The sequence below is a fragment of the Melospiza melodia genome, chromosome 24 (assembly GCF_035770615.1).
Source record: "Melospiza melodia melodia isolate bMelMel2 chromosome 24, bMelMel2.pri, whole genome shotgun sequence".
In the NCBI taxonomy this organism is placed as follows: Eukaryota; Metazoa; Chordata; class Aves; order Passeriformes; family Passerellidae; genus Melospiza; species Melospiza melodia.
Window position 1 is genome coordinate 9,427,086 of NC_086217.1, and position 26,243 is coordinate 9,453,328.

General features: G+C 44.3%; 2 protein-coding genes and 1 non-coding gene across 5 annotated transcripts in view; 2 read left to right on the plus strand and 1 right to left on the minus strand.

Annotated features, from left to right (window-relative positions):
* Positions 1-1,183: 1,183 nt before the first annotated feature.
* Positions 1,184-1,256, plus strand: TRNAR-CCG (transfer RNA arginine (anticodon CCG)). The gene has a single exon. It is a non-coding gene; the product is annotated as a tRNA-Arg (tRNA).
* Positions 1,209-9,325, plus strand: C24H17orf58 (chromosome 24 C17orf58 homolog). 3 transcript variants are annotated; one of them, XM_063175504.1, is made up of 5 exons: positions 1,209-1,596; positions 4,993-5,553; positions 5,814-5,894; positions 7,408-7,602; positions 8,273-9,325. In XM_063175504.1, exons 2-5 carry the CDS (start codon positions 5,133-5,135, stop codon positions 8,458-8,460), a joined length of 885 nt encoding a protein of 294 aa, XP_063031574.1. In that variant the 5' UTR covers positions 1,209-1,596; positions 4,993-5,132; the 3' UTR covers positions 8,461-9,325. The 3 variants fall into 3 exon arrangements, with proteins under 3 accessions (XP_063031574.1, XP_063031572.1, XP_063031573.1); XM_063175502.1 differs by lacking the exon at positions 1,209-1,596 and adding an exon at positions 2,860-3,055; XM_063175503.1 differs by lacking the exon at positions 1,209-1,596 and adding an exon at positions 2,860-3,055 and having other exon boundaries at positions 7,411-7,602.
* Positions 9,326-12,560: 3,235 nt separating this feature from the next.
* BPTF (bromodomain PHD finger transcription factor) overlaps positions 12,561-26,243 on the minus strand; it is a 53,783-nt gene continuing 40,100 nt past the window's right edge. The window contains exons 25-32 of the mRNA XM_063175888.1: positions 25,101-25,183; positions 23,077-23,302; positions 22,318-22,661; positions 18,970-19,143; positions 17,888-18,080; positions 16,922-17,006; positions 14,970-15,156; positions 12,561-13,475 (exon numbers count right to left, since the gene is read on the minus strand). Of these exons, the coding sequence (XP_063031958.1) occupies positions 13,439-13,475; positions 14,970-15,156; positions 16,922-17,006; positions 17,888-18,080; positions 18,970-19,143; positions 22,318-22,661; positions 23,077-23,302; positions 25,101-25,183 (1,329 nt within the window). The 3' untranslated portion in view covers positions 12,561-13,438. The remainder of the gene's footprint in view (positions 13,476-14,969; positions 15,157-16,921; positions 17,007-17,887; positions 18,081-18,969; positions 19,144-22,317; positions 22,662-23,076; positions 23,303-25,100; positions 25,184-26,243) is intronic.

Genomic DNA, 26,243 nt, shown 5'->3' on the forward strand with positions numbered 1-26,243 from the left:
CATACGGAATAACAAAAGGATTCCTGCCCCTGTGGCATAGCCTGAAAATGGATGAGATTGTTTCTGATGGGTTTGGCCTGCTCATGAGGGATGGACTACAAAAGAACACTGATTTTCACAGGAGATACTCAAACCAAAGAACTGTAGGGAAAACACAACTCTGACAGCAACTCTGACATTTCGAGACACCTATAACCTACAACACAGAGAAGTGTCAGTTATGCACATCGATATGTCTGTGTGCTAAACCATCACATTAAACCGTTTATGCCCATCTGTAGGCGCAAGCGCAGAGGATGTTTGTTGAGGAGGAGGAATTACCAGTGACATCTCATATCGCTGGGTTTGGGCCTTACAGTGCTGAGCTTTGTAAAAAACACCCACTAAAACAAGAACAGAGAAAGCACATTGCTAACAAATGGAGATATTAAACAAGAGTAGTTTGACAAAGAAAAAATAAAGGCAGTTCAAAAGCAGAAATGGAGGTTAAACACCTGCTTTCCTGAAGGACTGGAAGGCTGGCTCGAAGAAATTCCATTGGGTCATGAATCGCTGGCAGTGCACGGTGTGGAGCAGTGAAATCTGGGCACAGGGATGGGTGGTGAGGGCAGGGAGAGGCCTGGCAGTGCCTGGGACGCCTGAGGGGGTGTGTGCGAGGTGCTGCAAGCGGTGAGGGCTGTGAGGGAGGGGACAGCTCCGAAGCGACAGAGAGGTGGAGGGAGACTGGGCAGTTGGGGCAGGACAGCGGCCAAGCTGCGGGTGAGGCTGTGGGGCAGCAGAAGCCGTGTGTGAGGCGGGCAAAAGGGCCGTGAGGGGTCACAGAGCCCTGAGGGGGCAGGGGGGGGGTTCCCCGAGAAGGCCGAGTGTGGAGCCACCGAGACTGGATAGCGTTACCGACCGCAGCACAGGAGCCCGGACCGGGCCCGTGAGGGTAAGTTTAAAGAGGCGGGACAGGAGGGCGGCAGTGGCCGGGCGGGGCTGACAGTGAGGGCGGGAACCGCTCTGAGGCGCGGGCGGGGCCGTGGGGGCGGGGCTTGTGGGCCCCGCGGCCAATGGTGTGCGAGGAGGGAGGGGCGGGGCCAGCCCGCCGCCAGCGGGGAGAACGTGACGGCCCGTGGGGAGGCGGAGCCAGGGCCGGCCGGGCGGGGCTCTTACTAGGCGGCGCGCGCAGACAGCGCTGGGTGACCCAGTGGCCTAATGGATAAGGCATCAGCCTCCGGAGCTGGGGATTGTGGGTTCGAGTCCCATCTGGGTCGTGCCCTGTCTGTTTTGTGGCGCGGCCGCGGGGCCGCCCCGTGCTCGGGATCCCCGACTCTTTTACCCGTAGCTGCCCCGAGCCCCCGCTCTTCCCGGGCGCCGAGCGCTGCCTGGAGCGGCGGGGATCGTGCGAGTGCGTCCCGCTCCCTTCTCAGGGCTCCGTCGCAGCTGCAGCCGGGGAACAGCAGCGCCCGGAGGTGCCACGGTGCTTTTGGTCCCTGTTTTGGTCCCCCATCGCCGCTGGGAAAGCTTTTCAATCTCTCCTGCTTGAGCATCCCTGTTGCAATGGTGGAGTGCTCCAAACATCATTACTCTACTCTTAATGGAGGTCCTGCCCAGGTAAAGAGTCTGGGGAAACAGTGCAGACACATGAATGAGGGTGGAATTGCACCACCAGCTAATTCAACAGAAAAGTCCTTGGCATACAGGTCTGTGGGATGTTCATGTGTTTGTATATCCATCCATCCATCCATCCATCCATCCATCCATCCATCCATCCATCCATCCATCCATCCATCCATCCATCCATCACCATCCATCTCCCTCTCCCAGCTGCAGGTACCTGATGCTCACCAAAGCAATGGAGGAGCCCTCCTCTTCCTCATGCTCGGTTTACATTCCTATTCCTGTAAGAGCTATCTTGGGATAGTTCTGGAATTAAAAATGTTTCAAATAACAGAGGAAAACAAGGATGAGTAAGTGCTGCAGTAGAAATGTAACTTCTTGAGTAATAGATGTGGTGAAATGTCATTTATTTTCCACACTATTCTGGTGAATTTTCTTTATCTTCACCCATGGCTGCTGGAGACAAAGCCCTGAGCTTTTGGGAATCCTATTGAAATGCTTAATTAAGGCAGGACAAAACAAACTGCTTAAACTAAGCAACACTGAATCCCATGCCACAGACATTACTGAGGGTTACATTTTCTGTCAAGGGTGGGTTTCAGGAGCCTTTCAGTGCCTTTATGGAGTTTTAAATTGTTGATTGCCTCTAAAGTCATGAGCAGCTTCCACAGCACCCGGCAGCAGCTGGTGAGTTAAACTGTCACAATGGAAATCTTGTGTAGCAATAAGGTCACTTAGAAATAAGCCTTCTTAACTCAGTAATCCAAATCAGGGTTGGCTTGGTGTGTGAAAATTTGCAGAGTTCTTCATGATGGCAAAGAGAGATTTAAAAATAAAGCTGTGTGGGATCAGCAGAGCTTTTCCTTGGACTAGGCACTCACTACTGCATTTTTCAGCCTGAAAAGAATCACAGAAACTGGTTCCTGAAAGTAAAAGAGGAGATTAGCAGCTGTATCACTGGAGGTGGCCAGAAATCCCCAGATATGTTCCATTGTCATGCACATCCCTTCCAGACCCTGTGTGCCAGGGCTCTGGTGTATTCCAGCACCTCCCAGTTCTCTCCAGAGCACAGCTCTCCGTAGCCAGCCTTGTTCCCTATGACTTTTCCCTACAGAGTGCCAGAGGAGGGCAAGACTCTCCCCAAAATAAAAATGTGCTGCAGAACTCCGTGTGGGTGTGCTATTCCCAGGACACAGGTGCTGCAGCCGGGGGGTTGCTCCCCTTGGGAAGGAGCACATTCCTCCAGGCAGGGCTGGTGGAGGCAGCAGCTTGGTCCTGCTCCAGTGGGTTGTCCAGCCAGTGATTCCCGTTTCCCCTCAGGCTGCCTCTCATTAGCATGGATCGGGGGAAGGGCATAAAAGGCTCCAGCTCATTTTGAGTCTGGAAAAACTTTACTTCAAAATGACAACCCAAGTGTTCTGGCTCCTCTGCTTTGCCATTAGATCATCTTCTGGTAAGTCTGTTACCTCTGCAGTGGGGCTGGGGCACGTCTGAGGCTGAGGACATTCCTACAAACACGGCAGCCCCCAGCCTGCAGCCTCTGCAGCAAGTAAGGGCTCGAGAAAGAAACATTTCAACGTGTTTGTGGGATGGGAATGTAGATTGCAATATTTCATTTGCAAGCATTGGGAAGAATTAAGAGCACCTGGCAGAAGCAGGCAGGGAGCTGGTGCTCCTCTGTCCCGCCAGCCACCGCTGGCAGGTGAAGCTGGATTTGCTTCTGCATCTGGGATTTTTATAATTTGTATCAGGTGAAGCTGGATTTGCTTCTGCATCTGGGATTTTTATAATTTGTATCAGGTGAAGCTGGATTTGCTTCTGCATCTGGGATTTTTATAATTTGTATCAGGTGAAGCTGGATTTGCTTCTGCATCTGGGAGTTTTATAATTTGTATGTGACCTTTCTCTTTTAGTCCCCTTCACCTGTAACTCCAGGTGTCTGACTGGCTTTAACATGTTCAGAGTGCCCTGTGTGCCTGCAGCAAGCTGTCCTGAATGGATTTATTTGGGTTTTAGTGCCTCACTGACAGAACAGAAATAGCATTTACATCTGTTCTACTGAGATTTAGTTATATTGCAGTTGTATTTCTTAGGTTGCAATAACTAGACAGGAATATGTTGTTAGAGGATGAGGAATCTCAAGGTCCTGAACAGATTGAGTAGAGAAAAATGAACTATTTCTTGATACAATCTGTGACTGAGAAGGCGTGATAAAGTGGTAGAAGAGTTTTATTTACACACCCAAGTCTGAGGCACCTGTTCAGAGGGCACAACTTCACACTGAACCATCTCCAAACCCCCCTTGCCTGCTGCTTTTGGCAGCTTGGACTTCTTCCACCCCTCTCTCCATGGACATTCTTTAGACTTTACGTGTGGCCAGCCCAAATATCAGGGAATCTTTCCCATGACAGCAGCTGGTGAGAGCACACAGGGGGAGAAGTGGCAAGGTCAGCAGTTGAGTCAGTTACAGGAGATAAACCAGGACGTTGTTCATCTGTGTATGTCAAATCTCTCCTTTCACACAAGGAGCTGGGATCAGCCTCCTACACAGGATAACCACGGCCGTGAGCACCAGACAGAGGCTGTGTGTGGGTGAGCTGTGTGAAAACTCTGCTGGCTCGCTCCAAGCCTGCAGGGAAGGTCTAAGGGAAAAGGAAAATAGACTGCCAGGGGAAATTTCTCTCCTGCCTGGCTAAACATTTTGCTTGTTTTTCTTTGTGAGGTTCAACGGACCAAGGTGAAGGTATAAATGAAAGTGTGGGTAATTGCCCAGCTTGTGTGAACAGTGCCATTAAGTTATTTTTTCCCTGGATTTCCAGACACTTCCTCTCTTTCTCAAATGTCCTCTCAAATTAAGCAAAGCTGTGAAATAATTGTTACTAGCAGCACTAGCTTAATCACTGCTACTATGTGCTCGAGTCAGAGATCCAAAACTGTGTATAAAAAACCTTTCCAGTAGCATCCAAAGCTGCTGAAGAGTCTGGATGGCATAGTCAACAGGCATCCCATGGATGGGAAAACCAAAGAGTTCTGCTGTCATGGTCTCTTAAACAAGCATCCCAAATGGCAACGTGAACCTTGTTTCCTCAGATGCTCCCTGGAGATTCAGGGGTTTGAGAAAAGGGTTTGTTTTTAATTTGCAACAATAATAAAGTAAAAATGCAAATCTCCAGTTTTGCTCACACAGCTGCATTCCCTGTACTGGACCTTCAATATCTGAGTAGAGGAACGAGGAGCTCTACTGTGCTTCATCTATTGAGCTATTTATTAGTTTTATATCTTATTGTTGAAGGCCTCACTTCTGGATTAGAGCCTCAAATCTTCTCATTCTGAAACATTTGAAATAAAAGATTTAAAACACTGATTTTCCCTCTCTTTTTTTGCCCGTAGGATCCCTGCTCTATGCTGAGAAGCCCGGCCAGGCTCTGAGCAAAGATGTTTTCAGTGCCGCAGCTGAGGTTCGGGTGAAGGAGCCAGTGCGGGGCACGGGCAGTGCCACCGGGAATGCCAGGGAAGGGCGGCTCCCGGGAATGCCCCCCGGGCCCCCGGGCATCCCCTCCCTGGCCCCCGACAAGAGGAAACGCGCGGAGCCTTCCCTGGAGAACAGCACAGGGCCGAGGAAGCACCTGGGGCAGCTCGGAGGGCTCCGGGCCCCAGGGGCTGCTCCCGGCCAGGCCAACAGGCCGCACCCGGAGCGGCGGCGGGCCGGGGCTGCCAACAGCCTGGGGGCCCTGCGAGCCCCTCCCCGCCCTAAGGCCCTGCTGGAAACCCAAACTTTCCCGGACTTTGGAATGGGGGAGCCCAACGATCCTGACACGCTGCACCACTTCAACCGAGCGGGGAAGGGAATGGCCTACAAAGAGACCGACCCGTCCGGCAGGATCCTCAAGGCCTCGTGGGTCACGAACCGCTGGGAGCCCAGCCCGAGGCACCGGGGCCAGCTGGGGACAGGTGAGGGACGGGCTGCCCACAGCGGGACAGGTGAGGGACGGGCTGGGGACAGGTGAGGGACAGGCTGCCCACAGCGGGACAGGTGAGGGACAGGCTGCCCAAAGCTGCCCAGAGAGGGACAGGCTGCTCGGAGCGGGACAGGCTGCCCAGAGCTGCCCACAGTGGGACAGGCTGCCCAGAGCTGCCCAAAGCTGGGGCACAGTGCAGGGACAGATCCCCCAAGGGCCCCGGCTGTCCCTCAGGCTGTGCTCCTCTTGCAGACGGTGACAAGGAGAAGCTGTGTCAGAGCGAGTGCAGGAAGGAGCGCGATGAAGGGGAGGCTTTCTGTGCCAGCGAGTTCGGTAGGTGCTGTCCCCCTCAACCCACAGGGACAGAGCACCTTCTGTCCCACTTGTCACTGATACTGCACTTCCACTTTAAAAATACTGTGATTAGATACAGTAAGTATGTTCAATAATTACCAAGTATTCCAAAAGGACCCATCACAGCTCTTCATAAACATTCTTACATTACTCTTTCCCTGCCTTGGACTAGCGCTGCCCTTTTTTCTGTTTCCTCTGGAGGAACAGTGTCCTTGGGACTGATCAATGGAACTGAAAAGACCAATTGTTTTAGATAGTCTCAGACTAACCATTACAGCTAGGTTATTTATCTATTACCATTTAGAGCAAGTTTGATTTTGGAGATTGAAGTTTGAAATTAAAATAAAATAGTGAACCAAACAGACAGAAGGCTGTGATCCTCTCTCTAGAGAGGATTCTTCTTGAAGTTCCTTAGGATTCAGTGTCTTTAGTCCTTGTGTTCACACTGATTTAACTAAAGGTGGCAGGAAACAGCCTGGTATTTTTGTAGACTTTGTTTAAGGACAAACATTTTCTGACTGAAACCCTGCCTTGTGCTTACAGAGTTGTGAAACAGATACCAACTTTTTCTCACAGTATTTTAAGAGATAAGGAAAATACAAGCCCAGTGGTAACAGATGTTTCCATTTGTAGAACATAAACACGTTGGGAGACATCTGTTTTCTCTAAATGGAGAAGTCAGGAAGTGCTTTCTACAAATGTAGTCCTGCTTTGGTTTTTACCACTCTCACACATTCCTGTCCAACATGGGCTTCACAGCAACCCGACCTCTGTGTGTGTTAGCCCTTAACAAACAGCTCTGCTCCTAAATTGAAAGGACAGGTAGGAAAAAGTCTGAGCAACAGACAAGCCAAGGTTCCACAGCAGCCATCAGAGAGAGCTTTTCCTCTCTTTATATTATATTTATATTACAGTGCAGATAAAAGAATAAATTACTGAATCAGAGGCAGGTGTAACACCAGGTGCAGTAGCCCCACTCACACAGAGCTGTTTTCCCAGCCCTGCACCCAGCTCAGCACTTGCCAGAATCAGAAACTGGGATAGCAGCATGAAGTGATTGTCTGAGCTCCCAACACAACCTACTTGTGCCCCTGTCTCTTGGTATGACAAGGGCCTTTTATTTCAAAAGCCAAAGTGTTTCATTACCAGCTTGGCTTTGTACTTCATTGGGAAATTTTAAATTTGAAAATTTTACTTTGTTAGGTAAATTTGCCCACTTTTTATATATCAGGATAGAAAATGGTACTAAACCCATTGCTTCTTCCCTAAGAAACATCTCAAACCTGTAAAGCACAAGGTTTGCAAAGCAGCAAAACTTCAGGCAATGACCTCACCAAATGTGATTATTTGAAGCAATTCCTGCTGCCCACTCCTGAGCCAAGGGATTCCTGCTGACACTTCCTTTACAGCATTTCAAATTACAGCCTTCACACATGCCCTGAAAACATGTCATGATATAAAATCTGATCCTCTTTCCCCCTCTCCCTTAAAGCAGCAGTGAATGGAATTGTTTACAACCTGGAGAGCCTGGGCCATGGGGTGCAGTGGGTCACCCTGCTGGTGGACACTGATGGACTGTACAGGATGAGCCGCCTCTATGTCACCCCTGACGCCGCCTTCTTCCGAGTTCACATCCTGCTTGTGGATACTTTGAACTGCAGCAAACCATGCCCAGACTTTAAACTTGGTAAATCATTCCAGCTAAATCCATTCTGCTACTCCTGTGCATGCACTGCAAGCTCAGTCTGCCCTACTTTAATAGGCTTAGCCCGGGTTGTTGGGAAAATTTGGAAGAAAAGTATTTACTCAAAGTACTCAAAGTTTATCAGTGCAGACTGCTTTCTTGTAACTGGATTGGAGCTCAGGTGTTGCTGCACCCCCTAAGCACCCCCAAGCTTTTCCATTCCCAGCTGCCCCATGCAAGGGACACCTGTGCAGCTTCTTTGTACCTGTCCTAGACAGCCCTGGCTGTCTGATGGCAACAATACAGGGGGAAAAGGGAACTATGGGGAGAACAGAGGACATCCAAACTACTCTAACATAACTATACATCACTAAAGCTTTTCTTAATATTCACACAATAGCTATCCCTTAACTGTGAGAGCCAACCATCTCATTATCCATCTTTTGAGTGCTAGTTTATCAAATGCCAGCATTTCCACCAAGAGTAAATCATCATTTCCATGCCAGCCCCACTCCTAGGTCCCAGCAGAGCTCAGGGTGCCGCAGGGGAAGCTCCGTGCCCAGAATGTTTCCACAGACACAAGTTCGTGTCTGTTCGCACCCCTGGTGCCTCGGAGTGACTCCCACTCGCTCCCTGAGGCTCAGCTGCCGTCTGTTCCGTTCCTGTGTTGCAGGCAGCCGCTACATCGTCATGGGGCACATCCACCACAAGCGCCGCCAGGTGCCCCCGGAGCTGCTCCCGGCCCTGAGGGGGCGGCTGCGCCCCGGGGACGGCTGGGTCGGCAGCGGCAGCGGCTTCGTGAGGAGATTCAACAGGAAAAGGGATCTGAGGGTGAGGGCAGCGCGCTCCAGGTGTCCCTGAGGCTCCGTCAGGACGGGGGAGCGGCGGGATCGGCCCTCAGAGCGCCCCGGCCGAGGGCAGCGCTCCCGCCTGGAGCCTCAGCAAACACCGGGGGCCTCGGGCAGGCACCCCCGGCCAGGCTCGGCACAGAATTCACTCTAGGGAATGTGAACCGGCCGGGAATTTGCTCCAGCTGCTTGCAGAGCCACAGGTTATTGTTGCTTCCCCTGCTGCAGAGTGCCCCGAATAATCTGTAGTAACTGTAATGCAAAATTCTGGCAGTTTCGTCCTCGGTACACAACAACTGCACTTTGAACGCTTCACCTTGAACACATTAGATGATACCACAGCTTTATCTACACAGGATGTTCACTGTGCTTTCACAGTTCTGCCTAACACACTTGATTTCAGAGAAGCCAACACCACTGAGTACCATTTGTATGATTTTTGTCTCCTCTACCATGTCCATGGTATTTCTGAAAATTACACCATTCTTCCAGCAGAGCTGGATGTTCACACAAAGCATACAGAATAGAGTGTAATAATTTGAGTATATGAACACTGACTGAAAGCAAATCAAGAACTGCAAATGCCCAGTTGCATTTACAAGTGATGGTGCAGGGAATGCAAAATGAGCATGGGCTGCACACACTGGGTGTGCCAGGGCACTTTGTCCCAGAGCTGTGCTGAATGCCATTCCCCAGGAGAAATGTTGCCAAGCTTGTACTTGCACAAGAGTAAAGTTACTTTTTAAATCAAAAAGACAATATTTTATTACCTTTAGTGTGCTGAAATTGAGATGTTTGTTGTTCCCAGTCAGTATTCACAAATAATAAGTCTGTAAAAGAAACTAATAAAATGCTCATGAAGTTCTGCTTTCACTGTCTCCTGGGTTCTGAAGACCCAAAATTCTTATGTAATGATATTGCACAGAGGCATCTCCTTGTGTGACAAGTTGGCTGAGGATTTGATACATATTTCTATTAAGAAATGTAAAAAATTGAGTACAGCTTAAACCCCCACATACTCAGCAATATGATGTGAGCTGCCACAGGAAGCAGTGGCTTCTACAGAAGCATTTTCTGTTTTGAAACAAGGGTAGTTCTGACACCCTGTACTTGTCACACACCTCTGCAGCTGCATTTGGTGTCACTGGAAAGGCACAGAGCAGGGGATGGGATGGGCTATGCTGCATCAAGTATTTCTTGACATGGAGCCAAATACCAAGAGCAAACATCCCCTATTTGGGACCCAAAAGGCTCTTACTGGATAGAAATTTACTCACAGCATGAGTCTACCTAAAAAATACCATGTCTCACTTTTGGTATGTAAAAGACTTTGCATGGAGCACAGCATGGATGGATGGAATTTTCCTGAGAAAATCTGAGGGGGTTTTGATTTGGCAGAAGGACTGTTCTGGCAATGAATCAAAGCTCTGGAGTGACTGGGAGGACAGAAGGAGGAAGGGTTACATGTGCATCTTGAGTTTCTTTGTTTCTATTTTCAGGGAAGTCCAGGACTAAGCAGCAGCTCCTCCAGGCATCCCCCCAGAGCAGTCCTGAGCCCCATTCCCTTATCCTCCTGCAGCACAGGGAGGTGTGGGCACAAACCCAGCCTGTGCCTCCCTCTGGAAGGGACAAACACAGAGTAAGGACATCCCAAGCCTGAGTTCAGTGCCCATAACTGACACAAAACACTGGGATACAGATGTTGCTCTGGGGGCCTGAAAAGTGATTTACCCCATGATCTCCTCCTGTGTTACCAAATCCTCTTACCTTTCCCTTCTTGACTGGAAAATTCCTCCTTAAAATGTTCCCACAGCAGCTGAGGAACTGTTGTATTGTAGTGCATATTTCTCGAGTCCCATATTCTTGTTATGATATTCTTAAAGTCCATACCTTCTTGCTGGTCCTATTATGCAGCTCCTCTCTGCTGTGCAGTTCCTCATGGCTTCACAGGGGCTCCTTCTGGGCTCTCGACCCACCCCCTTTTATCCCAGAGGCCTTCATGAGCTACAGCTGCTGCCCAACCAAGGACCCCGCAGCTGTAGCTCATCCAGAGCAACAGGACCCACCTATCTAATACATAGGACTCTCACTACATATAGATATTCACAAGGACTCCTACTATACTTCAGTTGTTGTATTCTTGTTGTTGTTATAACAATACATATATTCAGGCCCCTACAAGGAACAAATCCCTGTGTGTCACAGCCCCACTGAGACAGGGCTGGAGCACAGCAGGACTGTTGTCACCAGGCTCCTCACATCCTAAACACACCTCCTGAACATCAACAATTCCAGATGGAGAGGATTTCCAGCCTTGCACTTGCTATTCCAAACCCCTCCCAGCAATAACCACACTGGGAATGGGATGGCACTCACACTCAACAGCTGCCATGGTAATTCTGGTACCTCACAGTCAGTAATTTCCTTTCCAGCAGGACAGGTATGGAAAATTCTGCTGCCACCACACAGAAATCTGGGTGTCAGGGAATAACTGTTCTCACCCTGTCTGTCCAGGATAAAGTCCTCAAGGCTTTTGGGTAAGGCCAACTTCTTACTGTACTTTAAATCTCCATTAACTTCTGCATGAACTGAACTGAGATTGAGGATAATTGCTTCAAGCTGGAGGAGACAGAAAAGGAAAATCAAGTTGGCACAGCTCACATTATCAATATCTCACAACATATGACCATTTCAAAACAACTGTTGCAATAATTTATAAAATACAAAGAAGACAAGGACTGAGCAGAGATCACAAATCTTATGAACTTTATGCTTGATGGCAGGTGGGGATTAATTACAAGTGATTTATTTTCTGTAACAGCATTTAACTATAAAACATCAGCACTAGCAAATCCAGAGAAGTACCCTGACCTGCCCAATGGACACTGAACACACTGAAACAGGCTCTCATGGAATCACAGAATGGTTTGGGTTGGGTGATTATTCAGCATTAATTTGCATGGATGGATTATTTCCCTAATCAACCTGATTCAGTTACATATGATCTGGCAAAGCCAAGACCTATATCCAAGAACATGATCAATGTTTCATTAGAAACACCACCAAATCCATGTCAAACACATTACTTTATTTGTCTAGGATGATATGTCCTATAAGGTACAAAAAAGTACTCTTCATTTTGCCACAATTTGTTAAAAACAGCAATCTATTGCCTACAGGTAGGAAAGGTTTCAACCATGTCAATATGGAGTTAGGTATGAATAAATAGTACAGAAATGCTGAGAAGTTGGGATGAGATGCAGGATATGTCCCAGTGCTGTTAAAGGTGAGATTTTTCCTTGTCCCATTAAAACACAATGCTTACAATATGCAGCATTTTTTTAAAACTTCAAAGGACAACATAACCTAAATGCAACTACTCTTCTTTGACTTTCAGAAGCATAAATGGATTATTGTTTCCACACTGAACAATTAGTAATTTTCACAGATTGGTTAAATGACAACATTTGTATGTACAAAAACACACGGCTTTTTAGTAGAGAAAATCCCCCCAGAAGAACCTGAACACCTGAGCTGGAAGTGTAAGAAAGGGTGGTCAGTAGCAACATCTTTTTTAAGAAAAATAACAGAAGAGGTTCTTGCATAGCAAGGTGTGAGGTTAAACCCAAAAGGAGCTTATCCATAAATCAGGTAAATCCCAAACCACTGGAGAACAGAAGTTGACTGTGAGTCAGTGCAAAAGCTGCTCAGGTGGGTGAGGAGCTGCAGAGAAACCAGGCTGGGAGCTACAGACAGGGACCAGAGCAAGTCAGTCACACACAGGGAAGGAAAAACCTCCTCATCTGCAGTTTGCACCTTCCTGGGCTGCAGTTCACCCCTCAGGGCAGCCCAGGAGCCCCCAGGGACACAATTAGAGGTGGTGCTCCACAATCCCAGAGCACTTGGCAAAGGTCACTGAGCTCCAGTGGGCAGGAAAACCTCACCAACAGCTCCTGCCCTGGCCCTCCTGGACAGTCCTTCAGGCCCCCTGTGGCAATGTCTGATGGGGTTGGGTCCCCCTCCTTGGCCATTCCCACCCCTGCTCCTGGCAATACCTGCACAGATCCCCAGAGTGTCTCACACACGTGGCAGCGCACACTCAAACACACCTACTGCTGTGGGGAGAACAATGATCTCCATTTATTTTGTTTCATATACATCCATATTTTGAATTTTAATACAAAAGAAAAAAAAATTAGAATCTGACAAATGTTTACAAACAAGATACCTTCAAATAGATTTTACTCAGTTCAGTCTGGTGCAGAGTAAATGACAAATTGTACTGTTTGTTATATTCAAGGCAACAGAGTCTGTAGTCAGTCCGTGACCACTCAGCCCAAATTTTATGCAAGCTTGTTTTTATCTACCATGAATGATAAACTCCTTGTTGATTCCCAGTCCTGTGTGTGTGCACATGTGTACATAGCAGCTCCTTTCATAGAAAGAAAAGACATCTAGAGGTCTTCTTGTACTTTTACCTACAGGAATCATGTTAAGATACAGAATGGATTACATGGAACCAGGGCTGGATTTTATAAGAAAAAATAATTAGCTGACAAATGAGGGCAGCAATAAAAAAGCGTCTTTTTTGCAACAATAAATAAATACAGTCAAAGTTTTCTGTGTGGACTTTAAACCAGCTTCTTCACTGAAGAACAGACGTGGCATTTCCATGGAGTTAAACGTGACCCCATTTACTGTATCTTTTTTCTTGCTCTCTTTCTCTCTCTCCTTCAACAAAACAAAGTTTTCCTGCTTCTGCCACAATAGTACAACAATTTGATCTTGACAAGAAAGTGGTGCTGCTGATTTTTATTTCTTTGTCCTTTGGACAAAATAAGCCAAGAATATAATTTGACTGTTGTGACCAATAAAAACGCAGTTTACATCGAGTCTTGTCAGGATAACCTGACTAAAAACATCTGGCTCCTTAATTAAAAATTGTCAGACAACCAGATCCTTGCTCGTGTGTTTGGTTAACACGCTGAACTCTAAGAAGCTGTAGACTGCAGTTTGTTGTTATGGGACCTGCAGAATACAGAAGAAAGTGAAGAATTAAGCACCCTTCAGTTTAGAGAACACAGTTGCTGCAAGGTGTAGCCAAAAATAAATCACAATAAGGGAATTACCACCATGTTGCTTTCATTTATTTTTTTGCCCCTTCAGAAAAAATAATAATTCTTGCTCTGAATTTTAAGCCCATTTTCTCCTCCAGAATACAAATATTTCAGTACTTGGAAAATGCAGTGTGTCACTGGGATATTCCAAAATGCCTGAAATCAGTTTTACTCACATATTTACATAATAGTAGTTCATCAAAAGGAAAGAAAAAAGACATTTTTAGTTTTTAATATTTATAATAAGGTCTACTTTGCTTAAATTTATTCAATAAGTCTTTGGATTAACTTAATAGGAAAAAACTGAACAGGCATGTTAAAATCACATTTTTCTAAGCAGAGTTCAGAAAACTCCTCTTTGACATTCACAGTTTTATTAGTGACTTAAACTAACACAATAAAATACAAGGTTTCCACGATGAATTTTTCATTTTTCTCAATACAGTATTTGAGGAATGGAACATTTTTGCTAATACAGTTATGTTCAGCAGTGTGACTGCTGGCAACAGAAACAACATTTACTTTTTAGACAAATTATCTGGATTTTTAGGGCAGTTTAATGTCATTGGATTGTACAATAAAAGAAAGTGACCCCAACATCCAGTTCTGATTCCAGTTAAAAAGTTCAGACTACAGATATCACAATCTGCAAGAAAAGAAAGAAGATGGATGGTATAAATGAAAAACAAGAACAAAAAAGATGCAGCAGTGAAATCAGGGGAAAGCACGGGGAGTGCTGGGGACCCAGCTCATGGCAGTGACACAAACATGGGTTGAAAACTACCTGACAAAAATCATTATTACAGTATTGAACTGGAAAGAAAAATGGATATTCTTTTTCAGGAATGTCTATGTAAGGGAAACACTCTATATCAGCCCTTCTTCAGAAAAAAAAATAGAATGAAAAGTTTAATTTTGAAAGGTAAATTTTGAATTATGTTCCATTTTCCATACCCTACTTTAAACCTTACTTACTCCCCTGTTTCAAAGGTGGTAAATGATAAAAAGAGGAGAGAAGGAGTAACACTGAAGTATTTTAATTTCTTTCACTGGATTATTACCTTCACAGCAGGATTGTCTCTGACTAGCATGAGAAGTATTTACTGCAGAGTAGAACATCAGCACAACTCAGGCACAGCATTTGCCCCGATCAGAAATTATTAAGTTTTCTGCAGCAATGAGTCGAAGCATCACTCAAATTTTGCAAATTCGTGATACCCATATTTTAAACAACTCCTTTTGAATAAACATTCCAAAGTAACCTTCATGAAATCATATTTAAGCCTTAATTTTGCACAAATTTTCCAGGAAAGCACATGGAACAGCAAATCCCTGTGCAAATACAAGATAGGCTTAGAAGGGAGATTTCAGCACAACACCTGTGGTTAGGAACACTCCAGCTTACCTGCTTGCCTTAAATCCTTTTAGTTTCTGTACAAAGAAAGACTCGAGAACTTCTGCACACTGGTAGAAAGGGGAGTCACTGGGATTGTAGTAACGGCAGTTATCAAAAATTTTGGTCATGTCTGCCACAAACTCCGTCACCTTTTTGTAGTAACGTTTCAGGATTCTCTCTTCCATGGTAGCAAGGTCTTTAAAGAAACCAAAGATTATTTGAATCAGAGACTTTCATCCTAAACAGAAATCTACATTGTCAAGACTGTGGGAAACAAGGCATTATCCAGATTAGGGGATTTTCCAGGAATTCTGGTTGTCACTGCTGACAGCAGCAGCTCTCCCTCAGCAGAGACCCTTGGGCATGGATATGTTGTGTGCAGGGAAATTCAATAAAATGCAAGAATGACCAGGGAAAACCTTTGCAAGGAGCTCCCACTTTTTCTGAAGAAATGAAGGGAAAAGGTCAGACAATGAGGATCCAGGTACCCTGGACATGGAACAGCCATCACCTACTAATTATTTTTTGAATTTCTGCCTTGCTTTGAATGAGTTATCAATTCTCGTGGGCATGTGCACATTACACATGGCACAGATGAAAGATTTCAAGTGCAGGGTCATGCAAAATGCCAGAGCTCTCATCCTTACTGACCACACACATTAAGGAGACAGAAATGGTGATGTGAGTAGTAATTGTCACATTCTAATGCAAATATCAATTAAAAACAGAGAGAGGAACAAAACCTGTCAAATATAAATATAGCTGAGTAAATGTCCAGTGGCATTTTTAGCCAAAAAAACAACTATCTGCCCTTGGAAAATGCCTTGAGGTGCTTATTTTGAAATGCCAGTAATGCCAGAACCTGTGCAAACAACTGCAGATAGATCTCCATTATCTGGTGTATTTTACTCAGATTTACTTGTATTACAAATGTCTTCTCCTACTTAAGTCAGAAAGAGTTAAATGCACTTTTGTTTGCTCCATCAATAATTCTGTTATTTGAGCTTTCCTTATAAACTTTAACCCATCCATCATGGAATCAGAGTTGTTCACATTGTCATAACAGCACAGCCCAAAACTTTGGAACAGGAAAAGGACACAATTCCTAAACAAAATATTATTTTCAGTCAAAATACCAAAACATGTTTGCTAAGATACTAAACTGAATTTTCCTATTTCTAGGATGAGTAAAGAGTAGGTGTCAAATGACACACTGACTCTCATTTACAGATCTGGAAATTCAGATAATTCCAGAATATTGTATATTATAATACTCAGAAATTCCTCAATACTGTAAGGAAAGGAAAAACATTCCCAACACCATTTCTGTCAGGAGGTAGATTTTCCTAGGAGGTTTCACATGCAAGTGCTTATCCAGTTTTAACTGGTGAGCTCTAAGAAGATCAAATTAAAGCACTGGAAAGCTGCAGCATCTCCCCTTCCACTTTGCCCACATTCACAACATCCGAATCCTTTTTTTCCCTGCAGCTTTAAGGACAAATTACACATAATACAAAATTTACTATACTGTCAAGTCAGATGAAGATAATTTTGAACTCCATCTTAAGGTGCTTGTCACACTTCCATAGCATCACCTCCTCCTCAGCCTCTGGATTGTACATCCCAACCTTTGGAGCTCATTACAGAGACAGAAGAAAATATTCCTCTTTGAATACAGAAATTTAAAATCATGAATTCTCTCCTATTGCTGCACTGACTTCCACATTCATCTGTAGGACTGGCATCATTTAGGGTGGAGGAGTCAGCCTAAGAGCAGATAAAACAGCCCTCAGGAACTTGTGAATGTACCAGTGAGAATCACAGGGTTTCACCTGCCTAACCTGGGTATTTTGCAAAATATAGCTGGAAGTGGCCAGCAGGAAATGAATTATAATTAAATTAATAACTTGTTATTCCAAAGGCCAAAGCCCCTCACTGAGGCTGCTCCTACCAACACTTACCCATTGGTTCTTTGATGACACCATAATAATCTGGGGCATCGTTGGGGTCTACTGGTTCTAGGAATGGCCATGCCATCTTGTGAGCCTGGCAGGGAAACAGGAGAGAATGAAAACATGCAATTAAGTTAAATTAGGCACTACTAATAGGTAAATATTTTCATCCTTTTATCTGTTGGGGTCTGGAGTTGAATTTCAGGAAGAAGTGCAGCATTATATGAAAAGGAACCAGTTCTCATCTGATGATTGGGTAAAGTTTTAAATGTCAGTGACCCAGTAGCTGGGCTTCAAAACAGGAAACTGAAATTCAGACATAACAGGATACTGAGCTGAACAGGCTGCATGGAAAAGTATGGCATGAATTTACTGAGAGTGCTTTCAAGTACCCTGAAATTAATACACTTTTATAAATGTATGTAAAATACAGGACAATGCAAAATATTACTTACAGGATTTCTGTTATCATAATTTTAAGAATTTTACCAGAATTCTTAAAAATTCCTTATAGTTGTAGCAGAAAAGCCTATTTGGGAGTGACAGACAAACCAGAAATATCAGACAGTGTACATCATTCTTATTGTGAGGATGCCATCAGTTACATGCTGATAATGATCCCTGTGAGAACACTCCTAAAATCTCAATTAAAGTAAGGAAGTGTGGATCACAACCCACAGCAAACTGATCTGAGAACAGAACACTGCACCTTCCATACCCTGTGCAGGTGGGCTCCCACTCTGCCTTTTGGGATTCTAGAGCCTTTCACTGAAGGGTTTGTGCAGTTTCACCCACTCAGAAGCAGTAATTTACTAATTATTGTAAAAGTTCCTCAGCACAGTAACACCAAGCAGGTTTGCAGCTGGCACAGCTTTGCTATTCCCCAAATTTCAGAGCTAACAAGGAGAAATCCCCTGTTCCTCCCAGACCCACTGTGTCTGTCACACTCCCTGGTGCTGCCATCCTCATCCTCACCTGCAAGGAGCGCAGGACCCTCCTCAAGCCTTCATAGTCCTTATCAGTGAGGGGGCTGAGCACAGTCATGGCATCCTCAGTGGACTGGCACTGGGGGCACACGTACTCATCGATGAGGTCGGCCTCGCTCTGCAGGATGCCCACGCAGCGCCCGTGGTACCAGTTCTGACACCGGTCACAGCCAATGTAAAATCTGCAAGAGCCAAACCAAGAGTCAGAGCCTTCATCTGCCTCAAATCCAGCTCACATTTAACCACATCAACCTGCCATCCCCTGCACACAAGCAGATATTTGGCATGATTAAAGACAACAGGTAATGTCAGATTTCAGAGTGACAAATTCTACTCCAACTGCTTTTGTATTTACAGACCATTTCAAACACATTCCTAGATTTTATACTTTCTAGAAATCAAGATTTCAAAAATAATTCCTCTGCTTTAGAGATGAAAGGAACAGTGTAAAGCCAGAAGCCTCACCCAGCCAGTATCCAAACCAATTCAAGATGCATTTTGCACAAACTGGACTACAACTAGGGCTTGTTTCACTGCATACAAGCACTGTTCATATGGAAGCTTCAGCCTTGTAACTGAGTACAGAGGGAGTATTCTATGACACAAAGCCTTACAGAAAAAGATGTATATAATTCACACATATATGATCATATACCAATCATATAACCCCCCATACTAAAATTATATTCTCCAGCCAGATCAGATTAAAGCACAAAAAGATCCACTAAATACAGCATTGATCTTTCAGTCTTTCTAACCATCCCCTGTTAAAGATAATAAAATAAAAAAAGAAAATAAATCCCAATTTAAAGTACATGGTGTTTTAGTAGTTTGTTAAAAAGAAAAGCCACAATACATTTTGACTGCCCTGAGGGACTTCACTTTTCCTAAACATTTACTGAACAGAAACATTCGGGAGGGGGAGACAATTACTGGAAAGCAATTTGTATTACGAACGAATACAATATATGCAGAATAACTCGTTTTTTACTCTTTGCAAGGAACAGGAAAGCACAGTCAGAGCAGTTTTGCTACCTAGACATGGAATAAGAGGTTCTTATCCGAACTCACTGCGACTCATCATAAGGTGTTCTGCAGATACAGTACAACTCCTCACTGCTGCCCTCTTGTGCCCGTTTACACTCATTACAGATGTACACATCCATTTTCTTAGCCTCCTTTTCTGTGATTCCAACACATTCTCCATGATACCAGTTAGTACAAAGATCACAGCCAATATAGAACCTAAAAGTGTTCACAATGAAAATGACAATGTAATTGTCATTTCAAATGGCATGGCACTTTTCCCTGCATTTCTGTCTGATGCATTTGATGCTGGGCTACTACCTTCTGTCTCAGCTTCCCTGCTCCCTATTCCTTACAAACTAACAACTCATGCTGCAGCTAGACTGGCAGTAAGGTCACTTGGGTCAATTTTAATTTGACAATTCATCAAAATGCACATGTATTAATATGTACATATTAATATGTAACCAGACTTTGACAAAGCCATAGGCTAAAAATCTACTGACTTCAAGGCGTGTGTGAAAAACTGTCAAAGGCACAAAAAGACAAGGCCAAAGGAAAAGGTTTACATTTTCAAAATTGCAGCTCAAAAGCCACTGAAACATTTCCTTAAGGTTTGAAAATGTAGGTCTCAGTTAATTTAAAAAACAAAAGCAAAGCGCAAACACCAACTAGGAGTTACGAGTACACTACAAGAACATGCAACCAGCAGTGTGTAGGTACACCTTGGTGTAACATGATACCAAAGAAAATGGGGTCACGGCATGATTGTTAATTTTAAATCTTGGTGGTTTCTTTTTTTTGGGGGGTGTGCACTGAAAAACTGATAATAAACTACTTAAAACTGTGACAAAGTGGGATTTGGAGTGAATAATGTCTCCTCTCAGACACAGCTGTGTGACAGAACCAGGTATGGTATGACACAAAGTGAAGGGAACCAGGGACAGAATCATGGGGATGGGACCTTGCACAGAATGATGTGACAAAAGTGTACAATATTATGCCAGGATGTTTGTAACTGGTGTATGGATCTCTCAGAACACACCTGTGACCAGTGACAACCACATGGGCGACGCTCACATCCACTCTCTCTGCCTGAGCAAAAGCAAGCGGACTCAGAACCTCCATCCTCCTGGATTTTGGAGACCCCAACCCCCTGGCAGGTGCTGCTGTGGGAATTCCTGCCCCCCTGACAGCCTGCAGGCAACACCCTGGGGACACCACAGCACCCACAGGGCAGCAGCTACCCCATGTTCCACAGGAAGCATCTCTGATTTCCTGGGCCTCTGCACACATCCTGGATGCTCAGATTCTGCCTTTTCTCTTGTTTTTCAGTCAGGCAAATCCTAAAATAAATATCATACAACCCAATTTCCATAAAGAACAGCCAGACATTGATTCTGACGACTCTCAGCAACTCAGCCTGCACCCCCTTCCCAAGGGGGGCTGTGGCTGCTCCTGGTGATGTTGGAGCACATTTGCATCCAGGTGTAGATGCCAAACCTTGCCACTGCAACGTGGAGCAGGTGCCACATTATGATTTAACAAATAAGCTGGAATCTCAGTAGGAATCTTATAAAGATATCCCTACTGACCATCCTTGAAAACAGTACCAGCAAATCCCTGTAATCCTGGAGTATCATGAATGAGAACTAAACATAAGAGATCTGCAATAAAATGCACAGCACAAAAGAAAACACAAAGGGTATTCATAAAATACCACAACTTGGCTTTTCAAGTAGCACACCCATCTTTTCTGAAGTAGAAAAGAGACACCAGCACAAAGAGGACGATCCTACATATATACAAAAAGATTTTTAAAAATTCTCAGAAAGCTGTTTTAAAACTTGACTAATTCCTTGCCAAAGAGCAAAAGGATTCTGTACTTCAACAGTACAGACATCATTTGTAGGAACATCAAATTTAAAATTCACAAAAAGCAAAGCAGCAGAGCTCAATCATATTGCTAAGGATAGTACTGAATTATTAACATCTCTTTTTCTTGAAGTTTTATTCAGTGCACTGAAGCACAGTTCTCAATTCAAGCTACCAAAATTCACTCTATGAGCACTGGAGTCAACACAAAGTCTGACAAACAAATCCCTTTGCTCACTCACTAAGTCCAGATGCAGTAACACACAAACCTCTGGAAACACAATCAGGGAACTGGGTCCCTCCTAAGTACACTGGGTGACAGAAAACCTGACACAGACACAAAGTTAAGTGAGGCTGGGGACACCTCTCAGAGGTGACAGTGACAGAACAGCCAGAGCATCATTCTGCTCTTGCTGCAGCACTGGCAGTCCAAGGAGCAGCCCCATTTCCCACACTGAAGTCACAGTGCAATGGTCAGAGCTACTCAAAACCAAGGCGAAAAAACCCTCAAATATCTCAACTTTGTTAAAAGACATAATCAAAACCCAAACAAGGCTAGAAGGAACCTCAGGAGGTCCCCTAGTCCTGGCCCTAAACTTGGAACAAAGAACCATGACCATGGAGTGAATGCACCACTCCAGATCTGTGGTTTCCCTGTTATCAGCCCTTAAAGTACAATCAAACAGTGCCAGTTCTTACTTTTGGCTATTGACACTTACTTGGAATTGGCCCAAAGTCAAATTTACCATACATACATCTCTGCACAGCTCTCAGATGTGAGAAAACCATTACTAACTACTGCTGTTAGTCACCTCTAGCTAAAGCAGCAACATGGAACTCTATCCCCTGGAATCCTCTGGATTCTCCACTCCAGCATTTACACCATTTCTCCACAAGCACTGCACACAGTGTAAATACCTGTCCTCATTCACAGTCAGAATCAAACTACAGAAAACTGCAGTTTTCACTTTGTCAAATGCTTGAATATTCATTTTTATCAACCCCAGCATACAAATAATAATACATGGAAACCATTTCTCCCTGAAACATTGTCCAAAGTGAACTGCAGTCCAGTGACTCAGAGGCCCCTTTACCGGTACAGCCTTACAAAAAAAGTCATTTATTGGAAGACAGTACCGAAGCTATTTCTGAAGAACATCAACTGCTTCTTCAGAAGGAATTGCTCAAACCAAATTGTCACTTGCTTCTGAGGCAGAGGCAAAACAGCAAAAGAAAGAGTAACAGAGTGGAGGGAAAAAAGAAAGGAGTATGTGTATGTGAGACAGGAAGGTCACACAATGGAGACATGCAAACAGTAAAATATAAACCACGCACAGGAACAGTATCAATCGAGGATGTTAATATCTGCTAGTGGAAATAGAGACTTTATTCTCTACACCTCAGTGATCCCTGCAATAACCTGCCACTAGCTCCACTTCTAGCACTGCCTGGCACTAAGAGCTGACTCTAACCCTGAAGCTGAGGACATGCAGGAGGGGCTGGGGCACCGCTACTCACTTGGACTCGTCGTAAGGCGTTTTACAGATGCAGTAAAGCTTTGTGTCCTTCTTCGTTTCCTTTGAGGTAGTAGAAATCATTTTCTTTTTCTTGGACTTGGAAGCCGAGGAATCTTTCTCCTCCTCTCGTTTCCTCTTCTGGGAGGAGACTGGCACGGGGACAGTGGTGGAGGAGGAGGAGGTGACACTGGCAGCTGGCAGCTGTGGCGGTGCTGGTGGCACTGGTGGCGGTGCTGGTGGCGCAGCGGCGGCGGCCGCGGCGGCTGCGGCTGCTGCTGCAGCTGCTGCTGCCTGGGCTCGCTCCTTTTCCTTCTTAATTTTAGTCAAGTCTCTCTTTAGCTCCTCCTGAAGTGTATTAAACGAATAAATAGAGGGAGGCACTTCATATGATTATTGCAAGACAGGGTTAAAATCTAGGCAAAAATCCCCAAGGTTAACCAAAAGAAAACAATTAAATCCATTTAAATATGCATTTTTTCATGTTCTGAACCACAATTCACATAACATTAAGGGATGACATTCCTGGGCTACAATGGCCCATTGGCTGTAACCTATCAGAAGCTGTTTCATGAAAGCAGGTAATTTCAGTCCAGAAGAAAACCAAGAGGCCCTCAAAGGACATATGAGCAGCTTTGCAGAGATCCACAACCACAGCTTCTTCCTGTAAATTTCCTTAAAATCTCACTAAATAAACAAACATTAACACAGAGATACTCTCCCCAGCTTAACATCAAATTAGCCTTTGAGACTCTGTCCTTACCTGCACTTCAATCTGCAGATCTTTGTCCAGAAGTGCTCTTTTTTTCAGAATTTCAGCTTTCAGCTGCTCTTTGTGCTTGAACAGCAGAGCTGAGAGCTTGGTCGCGTTCTGTTTGCTCCGCTTCTGCTCCACACTCTCTTCTCGCTTCCGTTTCTTAGCTGCCTGCTTTTCCTCTTTGTCTATCTTATCCAGAATATATTTCATCACTTGGTTGCACACAATCATTCTGGGGAAGGAATAAAGGAAAAGGACATTGTGCTGACCTGCCTGTTTATTCCCAGTTGAGAATGCAGAATCAATTCTCCAGTCACTGCAAGCTCATTATTGTATTTCCTAAGATGTACAAGGTAAATTTAGCAACACCCAGTGCTTCCACTCCTGCTTATTTACTGGAGCACTGCTGGGAGAGATCAAGTCCCTTGTTAGGCTCCAGAAGGCCAATCCCAATTTCACTTAAATGATCTGAGTACTAATTGTTCCTCCCCTCCCCCATCTGATTCCCAACAAAGCTTTGGCTTTGGTAGGATCAGAGAGATTTTTGCTCGATTCAGTTTCCTCAATTTGTTTGAAGGAGCTGGATTTTTATTTTAATGCAGGATGAAAGTGAGTTGGAAGCCTGCAACTTCTTAAAAAACAGACATTTCTATGCTCCACTGAAACACTACTAAGATTTTGTGTTTTGGCATAAGGACTGACAAACACTTTTAACTGTATAGAATTCACTACAAACAGTTCTCAATTTCTCCACTAATGACAGCTCAAGATGAGTTTTTTGTCTCCTTGTTGTACCTTCAACTATAAATCTATTTTCCTGCTCACTTGTTTTGCACCTCTAATTTATTTTGCTTTATATTTCAATTAGAAAATGAATGTATTTGGGTTCTTCTGAATTTACTTTTCCCTTCCCCATTCTTTTCCAAAACCATTAGAAAACCAAATGCTTCTTGTTGCCAGAGTGACCATGAAAAACAACTCCCACTGAGCTGAGAGGAAACAGCAGAATAGCAATGACCAGGACAAGCAGCTGCTGGCAACTCTGTGGTCTCAGATATTTTATCCTTTGATAGACAGCTGGATTTGGATGACAAATGGAATATATACACAAATATTTGTAGGGTCATACAATTTTGTTTAGTTTGCTCTTTATACCTGCCCTGTATCTACTTGGTTTTGTCTGTTTTTTTTCACAGATTAAAGATCCCCATATCGTATTTTTGAAGAAGAATAAATCAGTGAGATGGAAAAGCAGGTGCACCACCAAGCTAGTTAGAACTATTTTTTTTCATCTTTCTTTTAAATTGGGCTTTTGTCACTCGAAACACCTATTTGGTTATCTGACACAATGAAATGAAGAGCATATCCAATACATCTTTTTCTTTATGCAACTGTGAACAGTAAAGGAGTGGCACCCAGGGGTGGTGTTGTAATCAACTGAGCTTGTGGTTTGATGATCAAAATTTTATAGAACATACTCTTCTTTTTCTTAGTATCTGACACACACTTGTGATTATCTAATTGGAGCAACTGCATGTGTGAAAAGGAGTCAAAATAATCCCAAGACAAATGACAAACACTCCAAATTTCTGTTTAACAGCTTCAAGCATAAAATCTCTCAGTTTGTCAATCTGTCTTCCAACTCTTCAGCTCCTTCTGCAGAGTGGGATGTGCAGGGACAAGAATGGAAACACATGGCCATGATAAAGGACAAACAAAATCCAGGTTTTTTTTTTGCAGCAGAAGCATTAATTCTCCATTCTGTGCTCCTTTACTTGAGTTTAAAAACTGGCCAGCTTCAAACACAATATGCAACATTACTTAAACACATATTACCAAAAAGAATTGAAATATAGAAGATGAAATAAAGATCATTATGAAAGCTACTTTTAAGTGTTACTCTAACCAATTTTATATTGCAAGACTTCTTTAAGCAGGTTTTTACAAATCAGCATTTCATGATGAAACCATTAAAAGATGCAATAAATGAAAAATTTGATATCTACAAATACACTGTGATGCACATTCACCTCTGATTTTCTTCCCTCTCAGCTGGAGTCAGTGTCTTCTTCTGTTTCAAATGTTCTATGACAGCATTCTGCTTCATAACCACCTGTAGGATGATACAGAATCCAAAATAAAAGATGAAAACTTAGCCAGTATTTCACAGTATTATGGGGAGAACCAGGACATTTCCTAAGTTAAAGTGTCATTTATTATAAAGTTGATTTTATCAGGGGAGCAGTGCTTGTTTAAAACAATTATTTGAAAATTCAAAAAGAAATTGAGGAAGAACACCACCACCCCCAGAATGGGATATTTTGCTTATGTCAAGTTTGAACCCAGGAACTAAATGTAAATTGACTGTATTTCCTCAGTGACTGGTTGTTTTATTTTAAAAGTGGTAATCATCCATTCTGTATTTTTAAGCCCTGCAGCCATCCAACAGTGCCACATTTCAGATACCTCTGTGGAACCTCAGTTTTCAGGTAAGGAAAGTTCTGCACGTGAAAGTTCTGTCCAGCAGCTCTCCTAGCTCTGACCTATCTTTCCTGAACTGAGAATAGAGATGGATTTGTCCCAGCAGCTAATGGTAAAGTGAATCAAGGTGACAGCAGAATACAAACATGGTACAAGTGACTTGATGTGCTGAATTAACTTGGAACATGTCCTTAAATTGCCAATAGCAATCGTGCACTATCTTTGAAAGAATCAAATTAACTGCCTATCAAATGTATTAACACTGTTAACAAGAACAGGCATTTGAAATTAGATTTCTTTCATTCATTAAGTGTTAATTTCCTTCTGTTAACTTTACCTGTTTCTGGATAATGTCACTTTGATTAGAAGCCTGAAGGGTGTGCTCACGTTTAATTTCTATCTATTGCTGCTCCCTGAGCTGCTGAACTGGGTGCAGCTGCCCCTGCACAGAAGCTGCTGGCACTGCCACCACCCTGGCCAGCTGCTGAGCCTGAGCTGGGCGCCTGGGCTGGCCCTCAAGGGGTAACTGAGGCTGGATGTGGGGCACACTGCCCTGCTGGGCTGGGATCTGAGCCCCAGCACGGGGCTGCAGCTGACAGAGGATTGCCACTTGCTGCTGGAGCTGGGGCACTGCACTAACACCTGTTGGAGGCTGCTGAAATTGTAGCTGAGGATGAGCTGGGCACTGCACA

Excerpts from the sequence above, each read along its gene's own strand:
- C24H17orf58 (XM_063175502.1), top strand. The coding sequence starts at position 3,004 with ATGACAACCCAAGTGTTCTGGCTCCTCTGCTTTGCCATTAGATCATCT. Across the intron at positions 3,056-4,992 it reads TGCCATTAGATCATCTTCTG|GATCCCTGCTCTATGCTGAG; the intron begins GTAAGTCTGTTA and ends TTTTGCCCGTAG. Across the intron at positions 5,895-7,407 it reads TTTCTGTGCCAGCGAGTTCG|CAGCAGTGAATGGAATTGTT; the intron begins GTAGGTGCTGTC and ends TCTCCCTTAAAG.